This window comes from Varroa jacobsoni, unplaced genomic scaffold (assembly GCF_002532875.2).
Source record: "Varroa jacobsoni isolate VJ856 unplaced genomic scaffold, vjacob_1.0 scaffold_587, whole genome shotgun sequence".
NCBI lineage: Eukaryota > Metazoa > Arthropoda > Arachnida > Mesostigmata > Varroidae > Varroa > Varroa jacobsoni.
The window spans coordinates 102,833-119,355 of NW_019213489.1; the positions used below are offsets into that span (position 1 = coordinate 102,833).

The following is a 16,523-nucleotide window of genomic DNA, read 5'->3' on the forward strand; positions in this document are numbered from 1 at the left end:
CGAATAAAATTGTCATGACTTCTTAATGAGCATGCAAAAAAGGACAGAATGACCAATATGACAGCACGGTGATTGAAAGCAACGATAATAATAATAACAAAATAGATTATAACCCAGTAACAAGTCACAGAAATTAGAATTTCGTCAATTAGACCCATGCTAAGTAAACACTAAATAATAGAAATGAATAGAAAAAATAATAGAGAAGATAATAAAAGCAGCTGAGAACTGGATAAAGTCTTTTACTTCCCAATTAGTAGCGAGGTCCACAGTAAACATTACAGAAGGTTTTAATATCAAAAGTATTTTTCCTTTTGGTTATCAATAGTTATCTTTCATCTGTCAGTGCAATGGGTTCATTTGTAGAAACAACGAGCGAAATACCGTCTTTATAAACCTAGAATTTTACCATTTTTCATTTGTGAAGATAAAGCTCTATTGTCTTCACGTCCAATTCGCCATTTTAAAAGGCAGTAGTAGTTGGTACGGTACCTGTGTTTGTCAACAGAGCTGGGATAACAAGCAATGTCACGTAAATTTGCTCATCTATATTTTCATTGACCAAAACGGCATTTCTAGGAGTATCTATCCGTCAAACGGTTGTTCAAAAATGTCCACATTTACTAAGAGGTACACATTATACGGATAGTCAGATACGTTATAAAATATTTAACAGTTTAATTGTCATTTTGCCAAAGGCTAAAACTAGAGTCTGTTCATAAGACGGGCAAAATAAGCTCGTTATACCTTTTTAGAAACAAAAAAAAAAGCCTGTTTCCAAAAATTCGTTTACTCTTTGTTTCGCCGTTAGCTCGTCACTTTACAGTAGGAATGTCTTTGGACAATTCGTTCTTTTGTTTCCACGGACGTAGACGGTTCGTCATGAACGAGGGACCCGCTTTGGCCATCGGGTCTCCTCATATAATACAAACCGAAAGATCATATGCGAGCGTACCTAAATGGGTATCAGTCTCTGGATGGCATCAGCGATACCAAATGAATCGATCAAGTCAGCCCTGTGTATTAATCACCTATCTTTTATTACTAGAAGAAAAAATGCGGAAACATTAAGGAATCGAAAAATCCAAGACTTCTAAGGATTGTCCTTACCAAGATGACTCAGCCAAATATTAAATTGCTGACGTCATCGAAATGTACATACATTGATTGACTTGACTCATACAATGAGGATTGGAATATATCACAAGATAGGAAATTTCAATGCACACGATATCATCATCCACTGGAGAACCAGTTTGATCATTAATATCCACCATAATGCGCTCAGGCTCAAACAGAATGACTTGCCTGCGTCTAGGCTTCCCTGAAATAAAAACCTACGAAGGACATATTCGTGCCGTATCTTGTCGCCAACGATTTACCCATTCCCTTCCAAATCTGATTCCCTAGTGGTATACGCCATGAGTGGAGATTTTGATTGCTGACTTAGCCGTTTTAAATACATTTTTTTAATATATTTTCTTTCATCATCGTTGGATCCCAGGTTTATCTTATTCGCTACCCTCTTTACAATGTCGCAAAATAAATACATAAAATGACTGAAGTCTGAATCTTGATAGTGATTGATAACTGCAGTGTGTAAAAAAAACGGCTGGCAAATAACGTGGTTTTGCTGTGTTTTAGCTCACTCCTCTTAGGTCGAATGAAGCTAACCAAAGCTGAAACCTTAGCATGTTTTCTAGAATAGCAAAAATAAAAAATTCAGGTTTTTTTTTTTGCCTTAGCTACATTATTGTGATACCTGTGGTGTTTGGTGTACGACTAATTCTAATAGTTGGCCGGCGCATCTGTGATGGTTTGTCGGAGTTATTGTTATAGTTTAACAGGTCGCATCAAGTAGAAGGCATTAGGTATGGTACGGGGTATCAAGGTTTTACGAGGATCATACTGTTAGTATGATGACGGATAATTTTCACTAGGATTTATCTAAACTCACGGAGAAGGTACACATATGGGTCCGCTTTAATTGATTGTATGCAAAATGTATTCTCCTGATCAGGTTACCGTCCTAACGACGTTGTCAGGAACCTACTCTATAGCGTAGAGCGGCAAGCGACAACCTAACATGAATTACCCTCTGGAATCGATCACCAGAAATGATATTTACGGGACGTTTAGTAGTTCAATGCCGCTGAACGTCCACCGGCTGTAAACAGGCCGGACTTGAAGGGTGACTCATTCAATGAGTAAATAGCATTCGATGGTGAGGCGAGCGCGGACATTGACATTATTAACAATTTTAATTGGTTGGCTCATACCTATTAAAGCTGTTGTATAAGTGAAAGTTGTTTGATAGAGTAGCTGCTTCCTTTGGGCCTGACAGAGACGTAAATATACATACGTAATATAACAATAGGCATTTTTGAATCATTCTTTTGATACCTAGGCAAAGTTGTTGTTATAGTAGATGTTTGAATGAAAATCCAAATGACCCTTTCTAACTGGAACTGGCAATATGAAGTTTTACGAGCTACCAGGCCAACTATTTAGTCTTCTCTGATTTGGATAGGTAGAAAATTCAAAAACAACATACTGTTTATCAACGATTCTATGACCTTCAGATATATTTCGATTTTTTCGCGTATACGCGTCGGCTATATGGAAATCTGTCTTTACTCTATACATAGCTTACGAGCTGCACTCTATGGAGCAATAAGTGTCGCTGTCATTCGGCCTAAACTATTCGATATAAGAGTACAAATCATAACCGCAACAATGTCCATATGCTAAACTAAGTACGTTTTGCAAAATTCAAAATCTTCTAACCCAGGGCGCATTGCCTACACTTTAGGCCAAGATGAAGTAGATGAAGACGTGAGTACATGTCCTGTGCTTTCTACATCATTGTAGCGTCTCGTGTCTCTAACGTCTCCTATAATGCCATACATCACAATGGACATTGACAACTTGAGAGAGTTTATGAGCAGGCATTTGTGTCTGTCTGCGTTCGCTTTTGTTGATTTGTCGATGTGATGACAGTGACGCTGAGTGGATTCTACTGCAGGCTAGTGACCCTGCTTCACTAGCGACCTCGATGAACAATAGGCACGAGTGATGAAGTGTTGCTGAGAAGCCAATTTCGTTGACGAACGGTTGTTACACGAAAAAGCGCGAATGAGGTCGCTGTCATCTGAGCGGACTCGTTGTCTTCAACTTCGCATGCATTGGGTGCGAGCAACGTTCTTGCCTCACTTAATCTTTAGTACGGTGCATTCTCAGAGTTGAGAGATAAGGATATGCTCTTACACCGCAGGAAAGTTCCTCGCTCGAGTTGTCATCTCTCTTAGGTAAAACAATCTTAACTTTTCTACAAACCCCTTAAAAAGCTATGCACTATGGATCGTAGATGATTTAAACTAAGCAATGTTATTCATATGTAAGCTGAAGTAGCTCAGTGTGTTGTTGGGTACACGTCACGGCATTCTCGCCGCCTCCTTCGTCTCTATTAAAGTTGAAAGCTGGTTTCAAGTTTTAACCAACTTAAATGCAACTTTTCAAGGAATAAGCTAGATGGCTTCGTAATGCGAAAAAAATGGCCGAACCTGTTTAAAGACGGTATACGACTGATTTGGTACCGAGTGCCACCGAAAGCCGCAACCAGGGAGAAATGTAACAAAAAAGAAAAAGATTGCCTGAAATCTTTTTCGTTACCTAGAATCAATCGACAAGAATTCATGCGAACGAATCATGACGGATTCGCGCGTTTAATTGGTCATATTATAACCGAAGAGAGGTGCACACGTATGCATGCTAGCATACGCACACAATGCCCAGATTCGCTACGAAAGCAACACCCACAGATAAATCTCCTAAACGAAGTTGAATGTCTGAGTATTTTCCATTGGGTGAGCATTTACTGAACGAAAACGCATTGAAGTTGAACGAGGCGCATTGAAGTTACGTGCGTGTAAATGGAAACTATATGTAGGGGCAGACATTCAAAATCAATATATATGTATATATATATATGGGCGTATATGGCCTTTAGCTTTAGGTGAATTCCCCAGAATAGGGTTATAAAGTAGGAGGAGGGGCTGCATAAACCTAATCGAGTGTTGATCTCCAGCGAGTAGATTATAGTTTCCCGTAAATTCGTTCCGCTAAAACAGCGATATATAGAAGACCGTCCAACAGATGTTTGAGTGTTGACATGGTAAGATTTGTCTAGTTCTGGCACAATCGTCTCGACTCTTATCCGCCCAGAAAAGTCCGACGGACAATTTCATTCAGATTTATGACACCGCATCATAGCAGATAAAAGTGCTCGTTTCTAATTAAGTCGTAGACATATTTGAATCAGTAATTTTTCAAACAATGTATTCGTTAGTGGAAAACATGCTTCAGTCTTTAAAGGAAGACATTGTGCTTAGTTGGACGAATACCCAAAAATGAAGATTGAAGTATATTGCCAAGCGACCAAGACGAAAGCGGTCTACTTCATCGTGTGTTATTCTGTGTCTCCATACTATTCGGACGTTTTTTAGTCAACTTAACAATATTACTCGAGTACACAACTAATAATAAACGGACGCATTACGTTTTCGGTACGGTCCCATGTCAGTAAACAGGATGCCATCGAGATAAACAAGTTCTGCCAGAATTGCAACGTGAATCATAATACCTCCTGCTCAATGTACCTTTAACTATTTTGTTGTGCTATTTTATTAGAAAAAATATTAATTGCTATTTTTAATTATACGTTCATAGAAAAAACGAAACACTGTCTATTGTGTAAGCTGTTTAGCTTCTAATTAGATAAAGAAAGACAACTCTGCGCAGTGGAAGCGTGGCAACTTCTGTAGTTTGTTTGACCTGTTTGATATACGGCAGAGAGAAGTTTATTAGGAGATCCGTCCGCAAGCGATTTTCTCAATTTCTAACTACAGAAAGTCCTATCGGCGAACACAAAGGGTGTTTGCATGAGAAGTCTTAGCAGGTACGAGTACGTTTTCGAAAGTTTTCGAAAAATACGACCTCCAACAGGGTTAGTTCGGCTGAATTTCATTTTGATCTTTAGCTTGGGGACAAAACATGTCGTGAACTCCCACAAAAGCAACGTTTGTATGAGTATATAAAAATGCAACTTCATCTGATTTTCGTTTCTCTGGGATAAAGTACCGACGTTTTGTTCTGATGCAGAGTGGGTCAGGTCGATTCACTTTGACATTTGATTTCAGATAGGATCCTGGTGAAGTCGCCTCGGTACTCTCAATTGACGAATAGATCTCTTCAACAGCCTGTACATAGTCTTATAATTGTCTATGCCGTCACTGCGCCCTCAAGCCTTTGGGCTTCAAATCAATTTCTAATTATTCCTATGTAGCTCACAAAAATTTGCTTGGTTTTTTGTATATTTCTCATCTCTAATGTACGATCTACGATGTAGTCGGGACTCAAACTGTGTTTATATTATTGTTGACCCAAGACCAAGATATTTTTATAAAACAGATATACGATTCTATACGTCGGCATCCAAACGCACTGCGTTGAAGTAATTTTCAAATAAATCTGAAATTGGTCAAGAGAGATAAATTTTACGATTTTTGGCCGAATTGGTCCCAGAAAATCAAAATCGTTTCCTACATACACCAGAGCACCAAGAATTCGGCCTTATAGATGTAAAACTAAGATACATAGGTGTTTTCTGATTATGACTATGTTTTGGTTCGTTTTATACGTGTAGACTCTTCAAAAAATTGTAAAGTATAGCCTTTAAATGTAATAGATAGCTAACCAGCAAAGTAAGTGCGTCTGCTTACGCATGTGTAACCAATGGCATGCGTTTTCACTAAAAAAACATGCGTAGATCTTAAGACCAGATATAAAGTATTATTATTATACTAAAGCTCACATACCTGTGATTGTGATCGTCTGCACGTAATCGGGTCTTCTTGATGTAGCCTCATTGCTATTACCGTCTGTTGTCTTTGTCGTTGAGGTTTTTATTGGCTCCATATCGGGTGAAGTTCACGGCTCTGATGTTTTGTTGCTTGCTAGGTTCATTCAGTACATATTTACAGTTTACTACAATAAAATCACTGAAACATGTTACGTTCGCACATTTCACAGAAAGGGGTTTTCGATTAACTGACGTATATGCAAGCTCTGCGTAATTTAGATCCAGTTTTAGCTTCGTTTACAAAGCCAACCTTCAGATCAACTTAGCCACCTCGATAAGTTAACTTCTAAGATGCACAAATTGCCATGATGATCCTCGGCGTACTTTTTTCACCATTAGTAAGGGTGGTGGTAATAGCAACTGCAAATCGATGCTCCGCCTTCCTAGCACTGTAGAGCGCCGGAGGCACCTCAGACCTGTCGGGGGTGCGTAGGCTCCGCCTACCGGATCAGATAGCTCGTCGCTGGTGATGAGTAGGCTAGCTACAGGATGGGGGATGTCATTTTTGTGATCTGAGTGACATTTACGCAAAGTAGGAGTGATCCGCGCAAACGAGCCAAACATAGAATCTAAGCTGGTCTGCTCCTGTGGTGCAGTAATTGCAAATGCGCGCAATTACGCTATAGAACTTCAATGTCGATTCGAATCCGTTGTTCTCAAGAAGCCGTTTCCTAAAACAGTGAACTTAAGCCGCCCTGTTTCTACTAAAACATATACTGATTACATACATGTGTCTGAAACATATATGTGTATTGTCGATCCAACCGTATCACATGAATCTTTGTGAACAGTGTTTATTGAGTCTCTTTTTCCAATAACTTGAATCGTTTTCCTACCAGCATTCACATTTTTTTTACAGAAACCGGTTACAATGGCCTAACTGGGTCCAGAAGATAATATCACCGAATGTTCACTAGACAAGGTTATAGTTCATAGCTCGTTTGGGTCGGTAAATTGCTATGTTTCAAAAAGCACTAGTTATTTTATCCAAATCGTGCCTGCTGACGCATTTACGCGATCTTGTCAACGCCTCTCTATAGTATTTCTTCATAGCTGTTGAATGATATAACGAAAATGCTCTAATATGGTTTATATAAGGCGCCTTCTAGAGCACACATGGACCTTGATGTCGACTCGGACCCCTTAGAGCCTGCCTAACCTATCTTTTATAAGCGAACTAGGCTTTACTTACCGGTTGGTTGTTTCACATAGTTTATCTACATCTACTTCGTTTCTTATAATTAAGCTTGAGAAAGAATGGCTAACCCTTTCGGTACGCACGATAGCTTCTAATATTGCTTTTCCTGATGCCAACAAACATAATACAAGGATGAGCTACCAAAGAGCGAGCAAAATAAGTATATCGAAACAGATATAGCATTTAAATCGTCGTAGATAACCTCGTGTGTTCGTTTTCAATATCACAACGATATATCGTTATTAATTATTATTAGACCAGTAAAATCAATCGGGAATAATAAAGCAATTTAGCGTTGTCGTAAGCTTGTAGGCCCTACCTGGACACGTTTTTCTTCTTCGTGTGTATCCTAATAAATCAAGCAATTTTAAAGCCTTTTTCAACTGACCTAAACGGTGCGCAATAATAAACTGAGCAAGGCGTCATTGCACCTAACCAGAAGCTCCAGATCTCATTCTTACCGCATCGTTCATAAGCCCATGCCTAGTTCAATCACACCACCTACTAAAGACTAAAACCACCTATTAAAGACTAAAAAATTGCGTTTGGCCAAAATAGACGAATCTTTCCGGTGACGAATAGTACGTAGATGTTCTTCTAAGCATATCTTTGGTAAATGTGATCATGCAAAGCCAGTGGTGGGAACTTTTCATCCCAGAAAGATGACGCCCTTTCGTTTTTATGAAAATAGCATTAGATGGGCCACCATACAAGTTTACCCTATTGGTCAACTACAAAACCTTGAAGAGAAGTAAAATACCCACACAATGAAGAAGACGTAAGGAAACAAATACAGTTGCTGAGTCGGAGCGTAAAGCAAGCTTGATTTCATTTCGACTGGCTCAACCCTGGCTATATTAGAAGGCTTCGGTATACGAACGAATCGTCTACAATTTCACCGCCAGGTCCTAAGTACTGCTCCTGATTCTGCTTTGGACGATCATCAGTGCTGTTGGTCTTCGTAGGATAGACGTTGTGGGTCTTCTTGCATCTGCTAGTACATCGGCTACGGCCACATGACTACCTCTGATATCCTTTTGCAGGTCATCTAGTTGAGGGCGAGGCAAAAAATTGGAGCTTACACTCATTGACACGGAGAAAATATCGAAAAAAACAAATGCGACGAAAGCAATAATCAAACTCAATGGTTGAGTGTCAATGTAGCGGTACTGTTGCATTTCTAGTCAATTATATGTATAGGGAAAGCTAACGCGTTTAGTAAATGGAACGGCAATATGATTAATGCTTTGTATTATCTTGTTCCATTTCATTGATAGATCCTACTTTCTCGTCAAGCGCTTTCAAAGCAGAGACAGGACGCCGCTCCGCGCTTTTAACAGGTAATTTGACGAAAAGCAATGTTTGCTTCGGTGAAAGAACACACAACCATCGTCCGTTTTCTTACGCTTTAGTATATGATAAGCGATGAGGTTGCTGAGGTCCTTGACGGACATCATCGATATGGCACGTTTCATGCCTGTCCAACGTTCCATGACAGCTTGATCCTCCTGGTCAGATATACGTGGCATCGGATCATATGATTGATGACCATGCCGTAGATCTGAGTGGAGGATGCATTTAAGGATCAGTTAAGTGACATAGTAAAGGAAAGAGAGAAGATTCAAGCTAATTAGACGATACAAGGAGAATCACTTAGGGCATGACTTCAGAAGAGCATAGGACCAAACACAGATTGGCTAGAAGCCACGTGACCTCATGACGGGACGAAGTGGAATGCATGCGAAACTCTTTAAGAAATGTTTGTATGTTAGAAACGTCTAAACTTAAGGGGATACAACTAAATTTGCAAGTTCTACAATGTTGTGAAAGCCGTGAGATATGCTGTGACGGCCTTACCAGCTAATGAGTCAATCGATTTTCCATTAAACTTGTATGGCACGACTAAACATGGGCACAATTTCGGTCATTAGATATATACTATTACTCACCAAATTGTCCATATGTGTATGTATATATATAGAGTCTAGCATAATATTTTTCCTGTTAAAGTTAAAATACTTAAACGTGGTCATTTTTCCACTAACTTTCTTGGTTTATGACAAAACATGCGTTATTTATGCAAATTACATATTTACAGTCCCAACACAGTAAACAACAATTCTATTTCGAGTATACGAACTGCTATAGCAATTAGTTTTTTTTTTTTTTTATGTAGAGATTTGTATGCAAGCTAAGGCAAATATAAAAATGTCGCGCTTTTAAACTGGGTTCAGCAGTCACGTACTAATGCCATTTGGTCAACCTCGAGATCGCCTCTGAGCGATCTGAAAATTTCAAGCGTTGTGGTGCGAGGAGATGAGAACGGTTAACCTGAGTAGCTCTGATGCCTTACGAATACGTGTCGTAAAACCGAGGCCACACATGGTCAGTTCTTGCATTACTTCTCCTAACAGCAATGCCTTCAACGATGGAGATAAAGAACGTTGGCGAGAAAGCGGTGTCCTAAAGCAAGGAAATCAATGAAAGAATAAGCAAGCAATAACCATTCCGTTACATACCCTATAAAGTATTACGGCCGTGCCGCCCATAGCTCGGACCGTTGAAGTAATTAAATTTAGTGACGGACCGTAAGGAAACTACGACATAGATAGGTTACTACTATAGACACAAAGGCAAATTGCTGACATTCCTACTGCCTCAGCAGAAAAATTTATCTAGAGTTGTTGAGAAGTTTACATTTTAGTAACATTCGACCTTTGGCTACTACCTAAATTAGGCTTAGATTACCTCACTGTACCTATAGGTATGTTAAATGGGTTTTTTTTTCTCTCGGCAACGACAACCAGACAACACTTTTCAATTTCAGATATTGTATCGCTGCTTACTGCTTGACAAACACTTACTACAATGGCTTCTTTAGCTGCTAACGCCTCGGCTTGAATTGGAGATGGCTCATGTCTACAAAACATTGAGCTTGTGAACTGACGATAACCAGCCTAGCTACTGATAATTAAATTCATTTAAAAGTTTCAATCAAACGTAATCTCAGTTCAACATCAATTATGGCTGGCTAGAGATGAAATGCGTCATTAAATCTCATATAGGTCAACCGGTCATCTTCAATTTGAAACGATCCCTATTTTTGAAGACACAGGCAGGATGCCACTAGGACTAGAAAATACGTTTCAAAGTGACTTAGTTGTATGTTTGTCTCTTAGAGGGTAAAATGGATCTTGGCTCGCAGTGTGTCAATCTATATGGTTGATCTATCTGTTTCAGCTTTCCTGAGAGGAAAGTCGGAATTGATGATGTTTTTTGTTCAAGTTATTGCGCTTGAGGCACGTCAAGCAACACTTAGTCACTGCATGGCGGACGCGCTGTTGTCGAACAAATGAGAAAATGTTCATGGCATGTGAGAGATTTAATATTATAGATACCTGTTAAAATGAAAACATCTCGTAGCTTCAAGGATTACCGGAAGCAGTCTTTTCGGGCAACGTTGGTTGTTTTACCTTTTAACACTTCTACTTATAATACTCAAATTTTCTATAATGAGCATTAATTATATCGCTTCATAGCTTTCCTCATGTAACTCCAATTCTCTCTATAAAAAAGGCTTCACCTTTACTTATAATGCGATATCACAATAGTTAATATACTGAAAAAAGTAATAATAATTATACCTAATTATGCCATCGAGACCTACATATGGCCCATACAGAGGTTTGGAGGCAACCAGTGTTGACATTTGGCCTTGTTTCTGTTCTGACCGTCAGTTCTAAGCGTACAGGAACCATAAAATAAGCGAAGCAATATAAACAGGTAACTAACTTATTTGTTTCCTTTTTTCTCTTAAGTTAAATCGTCCTTGTGGTGTAGAGTACCTCGTTTACGGGGCTAGATTATAATATATATTCACGACTGTTATCGAAAACCTGCCTCCATAGCCTCAGAAGCCCTCGATGTTTATAACAGCCTGAATCCTTTGAGGTATTGCTAAATTTATTTTGTTTATACTACTCCATTTTGGATTTATAGTCGGCCACCCGTATCGAACTAACCATTAAAATGTGACTAGGTTCTAATATTGTGTGTTCCGACGTACGTTCAAGGTAGATCGTTTTTAAGACTCGTATAGATTGATTTTATTTGTGGCTTCCGAGCGTACGCTATAGATCTTCATGATAACGTTATCTGTTTTGTCTAATTAGAGCGTCCTGCATGTACAAATACAGGCACAAGAATTTACGCAACGACGGCAAAAGGGTGCATGTGCAAAAGCTTTGCATACTCTCACACAGCATCAATTCTGTTTAGCCCGCGTCGATATTAAGCTATGGTATCCGATTGGCGAATTTCGTACAAGCTCTTTCGTAGTGGTTGATTACACAGATATCGGTCAGTTATCGAACCCCAGGGGAGGTTTACACGGCAAAAGCTTGTTTTATAGACCTGACTGTAAGCCACTGTATTTACTGCGGAAATAGCGTCGTTCAGTAAGGCGAAATCGACCGAGGTCAATGCCGACACTTTGTAAATACAGTCTGGCATCATCCGAAGCATGTAAACCTGCAAGAATACGTCTAAAGCACGTGTGGATATGGTAAGTTATATTCTATTATAGATAATAAGCTTAATATTTGAAGACTAGTTGCTTATGCGATTTTTGTTTTGCGATGAGACATCGATATTGGGTCCGTAGGTTTGTTTGTAGGTCTATAACGTCGGATCTCAGACTAAGTACACGCGTAGGTTCTGATGTAACCACAAATTAGAAAGTTTATTACCGTTCTACCGATCGACCGCACGGACGCGTACAGGTATGGGTAGCGGCAGATGTTCTTGCAGCTGTACTTGCACTTTTAAAGGATAAAAAAACATTTCGTTCATCGAAAACATCAATATTTTCTAGTGACTTACAAGATAATTGCGACCATAACACTAGTGCAAGTAAATCTATATTCTTTTAGACTCAAGAGGTAAATCATATAAAAATTTGGAAATACTCTCATTCGCTTAAAATCAGAATTGTATCACGTAAGTCTACATTAGTTGGTGCATAGGATTCTCGTACATATAGGTTTTTTTTGCCGCGAAGCCATCGACCGAGGACGACACGGTCTCTGGCATTAGCCAAGGGCACATCGATCCACTCCGTGAAGCGGTGTCACAAAGCATTCTTCTATCCTTCGATCACCTATTCCAGCTTGGCATATTTATTCAAAAAAGCCGTGAGACCTTGCGAAATATCACAACAAAGAGTGCAACTAAGACAGTTAACTGTAGAACCTCTTGGCTATGCGATACCTACTTATATGGCATGATATCTCTCACAACGGCATCTGCAGTCATTGGACTTGCATTAGGTTTACGAAAATCGTTCATAGTATATAGCGCACGATGATGACGAGATTCCGAACTAGGCTAGGATTTGTCCTTTTGAGCGGTTAACCACCCTTTTCTTTACTTCAGGTGGGATGCATAAAAGTGTATTCCCACTGTGCCCTACGGATATCGACCGTGGCCTATTTGTCAGATCTTCTTGTCTACTAACAATTTTTTGTTTTGCTGCTTCACAATGTCTGTGTTCAGGTTAATTGTAAAATCCCCAAATCAGAATAGTTACGAATTACTGAAAGCCACGTTTCAAGTCAGAGAGCAGAACATGGAAAACACGCAGTTCTGATCTTCAGTGTTTCAAGACAAACGACAGATGTCCCTCGCCAGGCCGAAAAAATAATGAACGTTTTCGCAGTGTACCCTGATTTTTAATTGGTAATCTGTGGTAAAAGGAACATACAATAAGACGTTAAGAACACACGTTTTGTAATATACCATGTCTGTGTGTAACAATATTATTACATAATAGCATTTATGCGAATGTGAAGCGTCTAGCTGCTTATATGCCTCCACTATTATATGGCCAACGGACTCAGTTTCCCGAAGATGCTGATTCTATTTCGCCCCTTGAACTACTGTAGAGGTCAAGTGTTTGTTTGAACGCTTTTGTCGTGCAGAATTTATTATTTCTACATGCGAATCTGACATCGTAGATGCTAGAGACCGCCTAGGAAAGTATGCGTGAAATTGAAAGTTTAATATTTACCATCAGTCAGAAATAATCTGACTCATAAAGTTAGTTCGAGGCCTGCAGCGTTATTGAAGACAGATGGCACGATCCGAGCCCAATTCTTCATGTTGAGGTGGGAGCAGGATAATGATTTGAAAGGCTACCGTATTGATACATCTATTTTCATTATTTGTAATATAAAGGTCAGCCAAAGTGCTGTTTGGGTGTCCGCTATAGGAATATAATTGCAAAGTTAGATATCGTGAACATAGATAACAGTTATTAAATCCAGGTCAAGAAAGAAGGTTCGTAAAGAGTTCCTGTTCATAAAGGGGAAATATAGCAAAAACAGAACAAACAGAAGAAAGAAGGATAAAGAGTAGGCAGTGAATGAAAGGAATGAAAGGCTAGGAATGAAAGAATGAAGTGAAACTGAGAGGGTTCTCAACAAAGACGAAGTAGAACATCTGCTGAACAATGTTACCAGTTTTACAATAATACGCCGATGTAGTAATACAAAAACACCAGATCAGGTCAGCTTAAATCTATATATCTGAGAGGTCAGTATGTATAAGACACAGAATCATTGCCCCCGGCATACGAAGTTTTGTTACAGAAGCCAAGAACAAAGCGAAAATATATTATCATTAAGCGTTTACCGTATAGTGCATAGCTCCACAGAGACATGCAGCTTCGCACGATGCCAAGATAATACATCATATGTAAAATACGTAACAATATTAGACCTCTAGGCCTTTTTAGTTATACCTGCCGTTGCATAATGAATAGGTTCAGTGGACAAATCGACCTCTATTTATTTCGCCATTTTGAGGCCAAGCGGGGTTAACGCGTTCGTATCTCGTATGTGTTGCTTCCGCTGAACTGGGCAATTTATGTTCCTCAGTCTACAAGCCGAGCAGCGCAGATTATTATTAAGACGCAGTGAAGGACATACGCTTGAAGCTCGTTTCCTGGCCGCGTTGAGTCTCATAGTAAGTACGCCAATAGTGGGAACAAGAATGGAGACAGACACAAGAGAAAATGAACGCTATCACCGCAATTAGCAGATTCCCTAAATATATATATATATATATACTTTGTTAGGCACAGTTATTTTAGTCGAGACAGCCACGTTAATAGGAGTCATATATATTACAGAAGATAGTATATGGAAGTGGAAGGAATTCGTTCTTGGGAAGCCCACGTGCTTCGACCTTTTTTGCTCACATAAGGTAGTCCATCTTTATAAGACAAGTTTAAGAAGCGTCAACCTCGCCTCAATCAAATGAAAAGCCATTTCTGATTTTATAGATACTGTTCTCATGTATTATTATACAGTGTAAAGAACAATTATTAGATAATTTGCTCTATATTATTAGCACAATGATGTACGATCTTACATCTCAGTTACATATGCCATATTCAAGATGATAACATTAACACACCGTAATACTTCAGTTGAGACTGCTTCTCATTGGATGGAGGAATGACGACGAGCGGAACTCCTTTGAGATCAGTGACATTTAAGCGATTTCCGCGGCCGCGTCCAGGAGTTTTTTTGGACACTTTTTGGAAAGCACTCTATGGGAATTCGTATTCGACGAGCAAGTTAGGTATTCTTTAGGCCGCACCTCTCGACGCATCACTTCGACGCTATAGTTTGCATCAAAATGCTTTATTTACGAAATTTAATTGGTTCCTGGTAACTGTCATTTAGAAGACTAACCCTTCTATCATGTTTGATTAATTTGTTCTGGTGAGATGACATTTACTGAGTAAATGTCTCAAAAACTTTATTCGCGCGCGCATGGCCATCGTTTCAGTTTGAACTTTGCACACTGAATGTAAACGTTGGCGGGTTTTTTGAAAATGCAGAGTATATTGTGTTATACGATTAGATTCAATCAATAGGCCTTCGCTAAATCTATTGTAGTTAACATGTATCGTCGTCGTCGGAAACCTTCCGTCAATAGCTAAAATTCTAAACTTTTCAAGTGTTTTTAAGTGACATTTTGAAGCTTTAATATCGTTTAATAATGGTAAATTATTCGGCACGTGCGATGGTTTCAGTTCGAGAAGGGCACAAACACGTATCTTTCCGTGTTAACAGAGACCAGCCGTTTGAAATAGTTGCTAGCGGCAGACCCGGACGCCCAATGGGAAACATTAATTTTGGAAAACTTGATTGTTTAAACTTTAAGTTAAGTAAGTGCTGTGATACTATTTAAGTTAATTTTTCAAATATCCTTTGGTGGCCTCACACAGCCTGCAAGGTTCCGGTGCGCAAGCGACGTGTCGAATGAAATTGTAGCGGGGAATGGCCTCCTTTCCCAACAGGACGATTAAGCTAAAGGTCTACTGCCCCCTTCATGGTACCGTGCGCCTGTATTGCCTATTTTTTAACAAACTACCACCATACTAGTGAGTGAAATGAGTATATTGCTTAACGATATCAGCCAACAAGACAACAAATTATTAATATGATATGTTGGCTCTTAGTAAAGGACCTCTAGTACTTTATAAGTGAGCGAAACCGCATCAACTTTAGCGGCTTAACAAGTTACGCAAAAGACATTCAAACTTATATTTTGTTCTTTAGAACCTATTAGGTACACGTCTCTTTAGCAGCGATCTGAAATCGTAGAGCAACACGATATATCCTTTTGTACTAAAAATTATTCTTCATGGACCAACTGCTTGATTTGCATCGTTTTTAATGACTCTATCGAAGCAGGTTTTAAGGCCTTTAGACTATGTCGCTCTAGCGGGTAGCATAATCTGATTACTTGCAGAGAACTAGAGTCAAGAACAAAGAGAGTCATCGAAAGAAATCATTTAAATTATTCCTTTCAATGAATTTTTAAGTCCGAATGTTTTTCAAAGTAGACTTATTTTGTAAAAAAAATCCTATAAATACTTACTGCGAAGCCTATTCGTAGGCGTCCCGTAGGAGGCAGTCGTAGCGACTAAAGGGGCCACGGTTCTCACCGTAGACGATGTATCGCTTGACTAAATTATGAGTGATACTGCGTCTGTCACAGAGTACGATAAGCGATGAGTTGGTTGACATAACCAAGAAGATTTCGCTCGTCAGTATGATTCTGTAGGTTCTACGATGGACGTGCTGGTGACGACAACTTTCAATGAACCCGAATTTGTTGTGGCAGCTGACTTGGTCATTATTACAGATGACGCTGTCGTTTTCGTCTCAACATGCGGTAACTTAGCTGCGATAGCGTCAGACGCTGATTCTGCTGTTGCAGAGTCAGACGCTTTTGATGCAGCTATTACAGTGTAAACGGATAGTAGGGGCGTTTCTGGATCAGAAGCCGATGGTCCAATGATTACCGTGTCAGAGACCAGTAGCTGGGGCC

General features: G+C 39.4%; 1 protein-coding gene across 1 annotated transcript in view; it reads right to left on the reverse strand.

Annotated features, from left to right (window-relative positions):
* Positions 1-16,523, reverse strand: part of LOC111261701 (uncharacterized) — a 57,988-nt gene that overhangs the window by 5,964 nt on the left and 35,501 nt on the right. The window contains exons 2-3 of the mRNA XM_022835375.1: positions 7,883-8,166; positions 5,877-6,014 (exon numbers count right to left, since the gene is read on the reverse strand). Coding sequence (XP_022691110.1) covers positions 5,877-5,976 — 100 coding nt within the window. The 5' untranslated portion in view covers positions 5,977-6,014; positions 7,883-8,166. The remainder of the gene's footprint in view (positions 1-5,876; positions 6,015-7,882; positions 8,167-16,523) is intronic.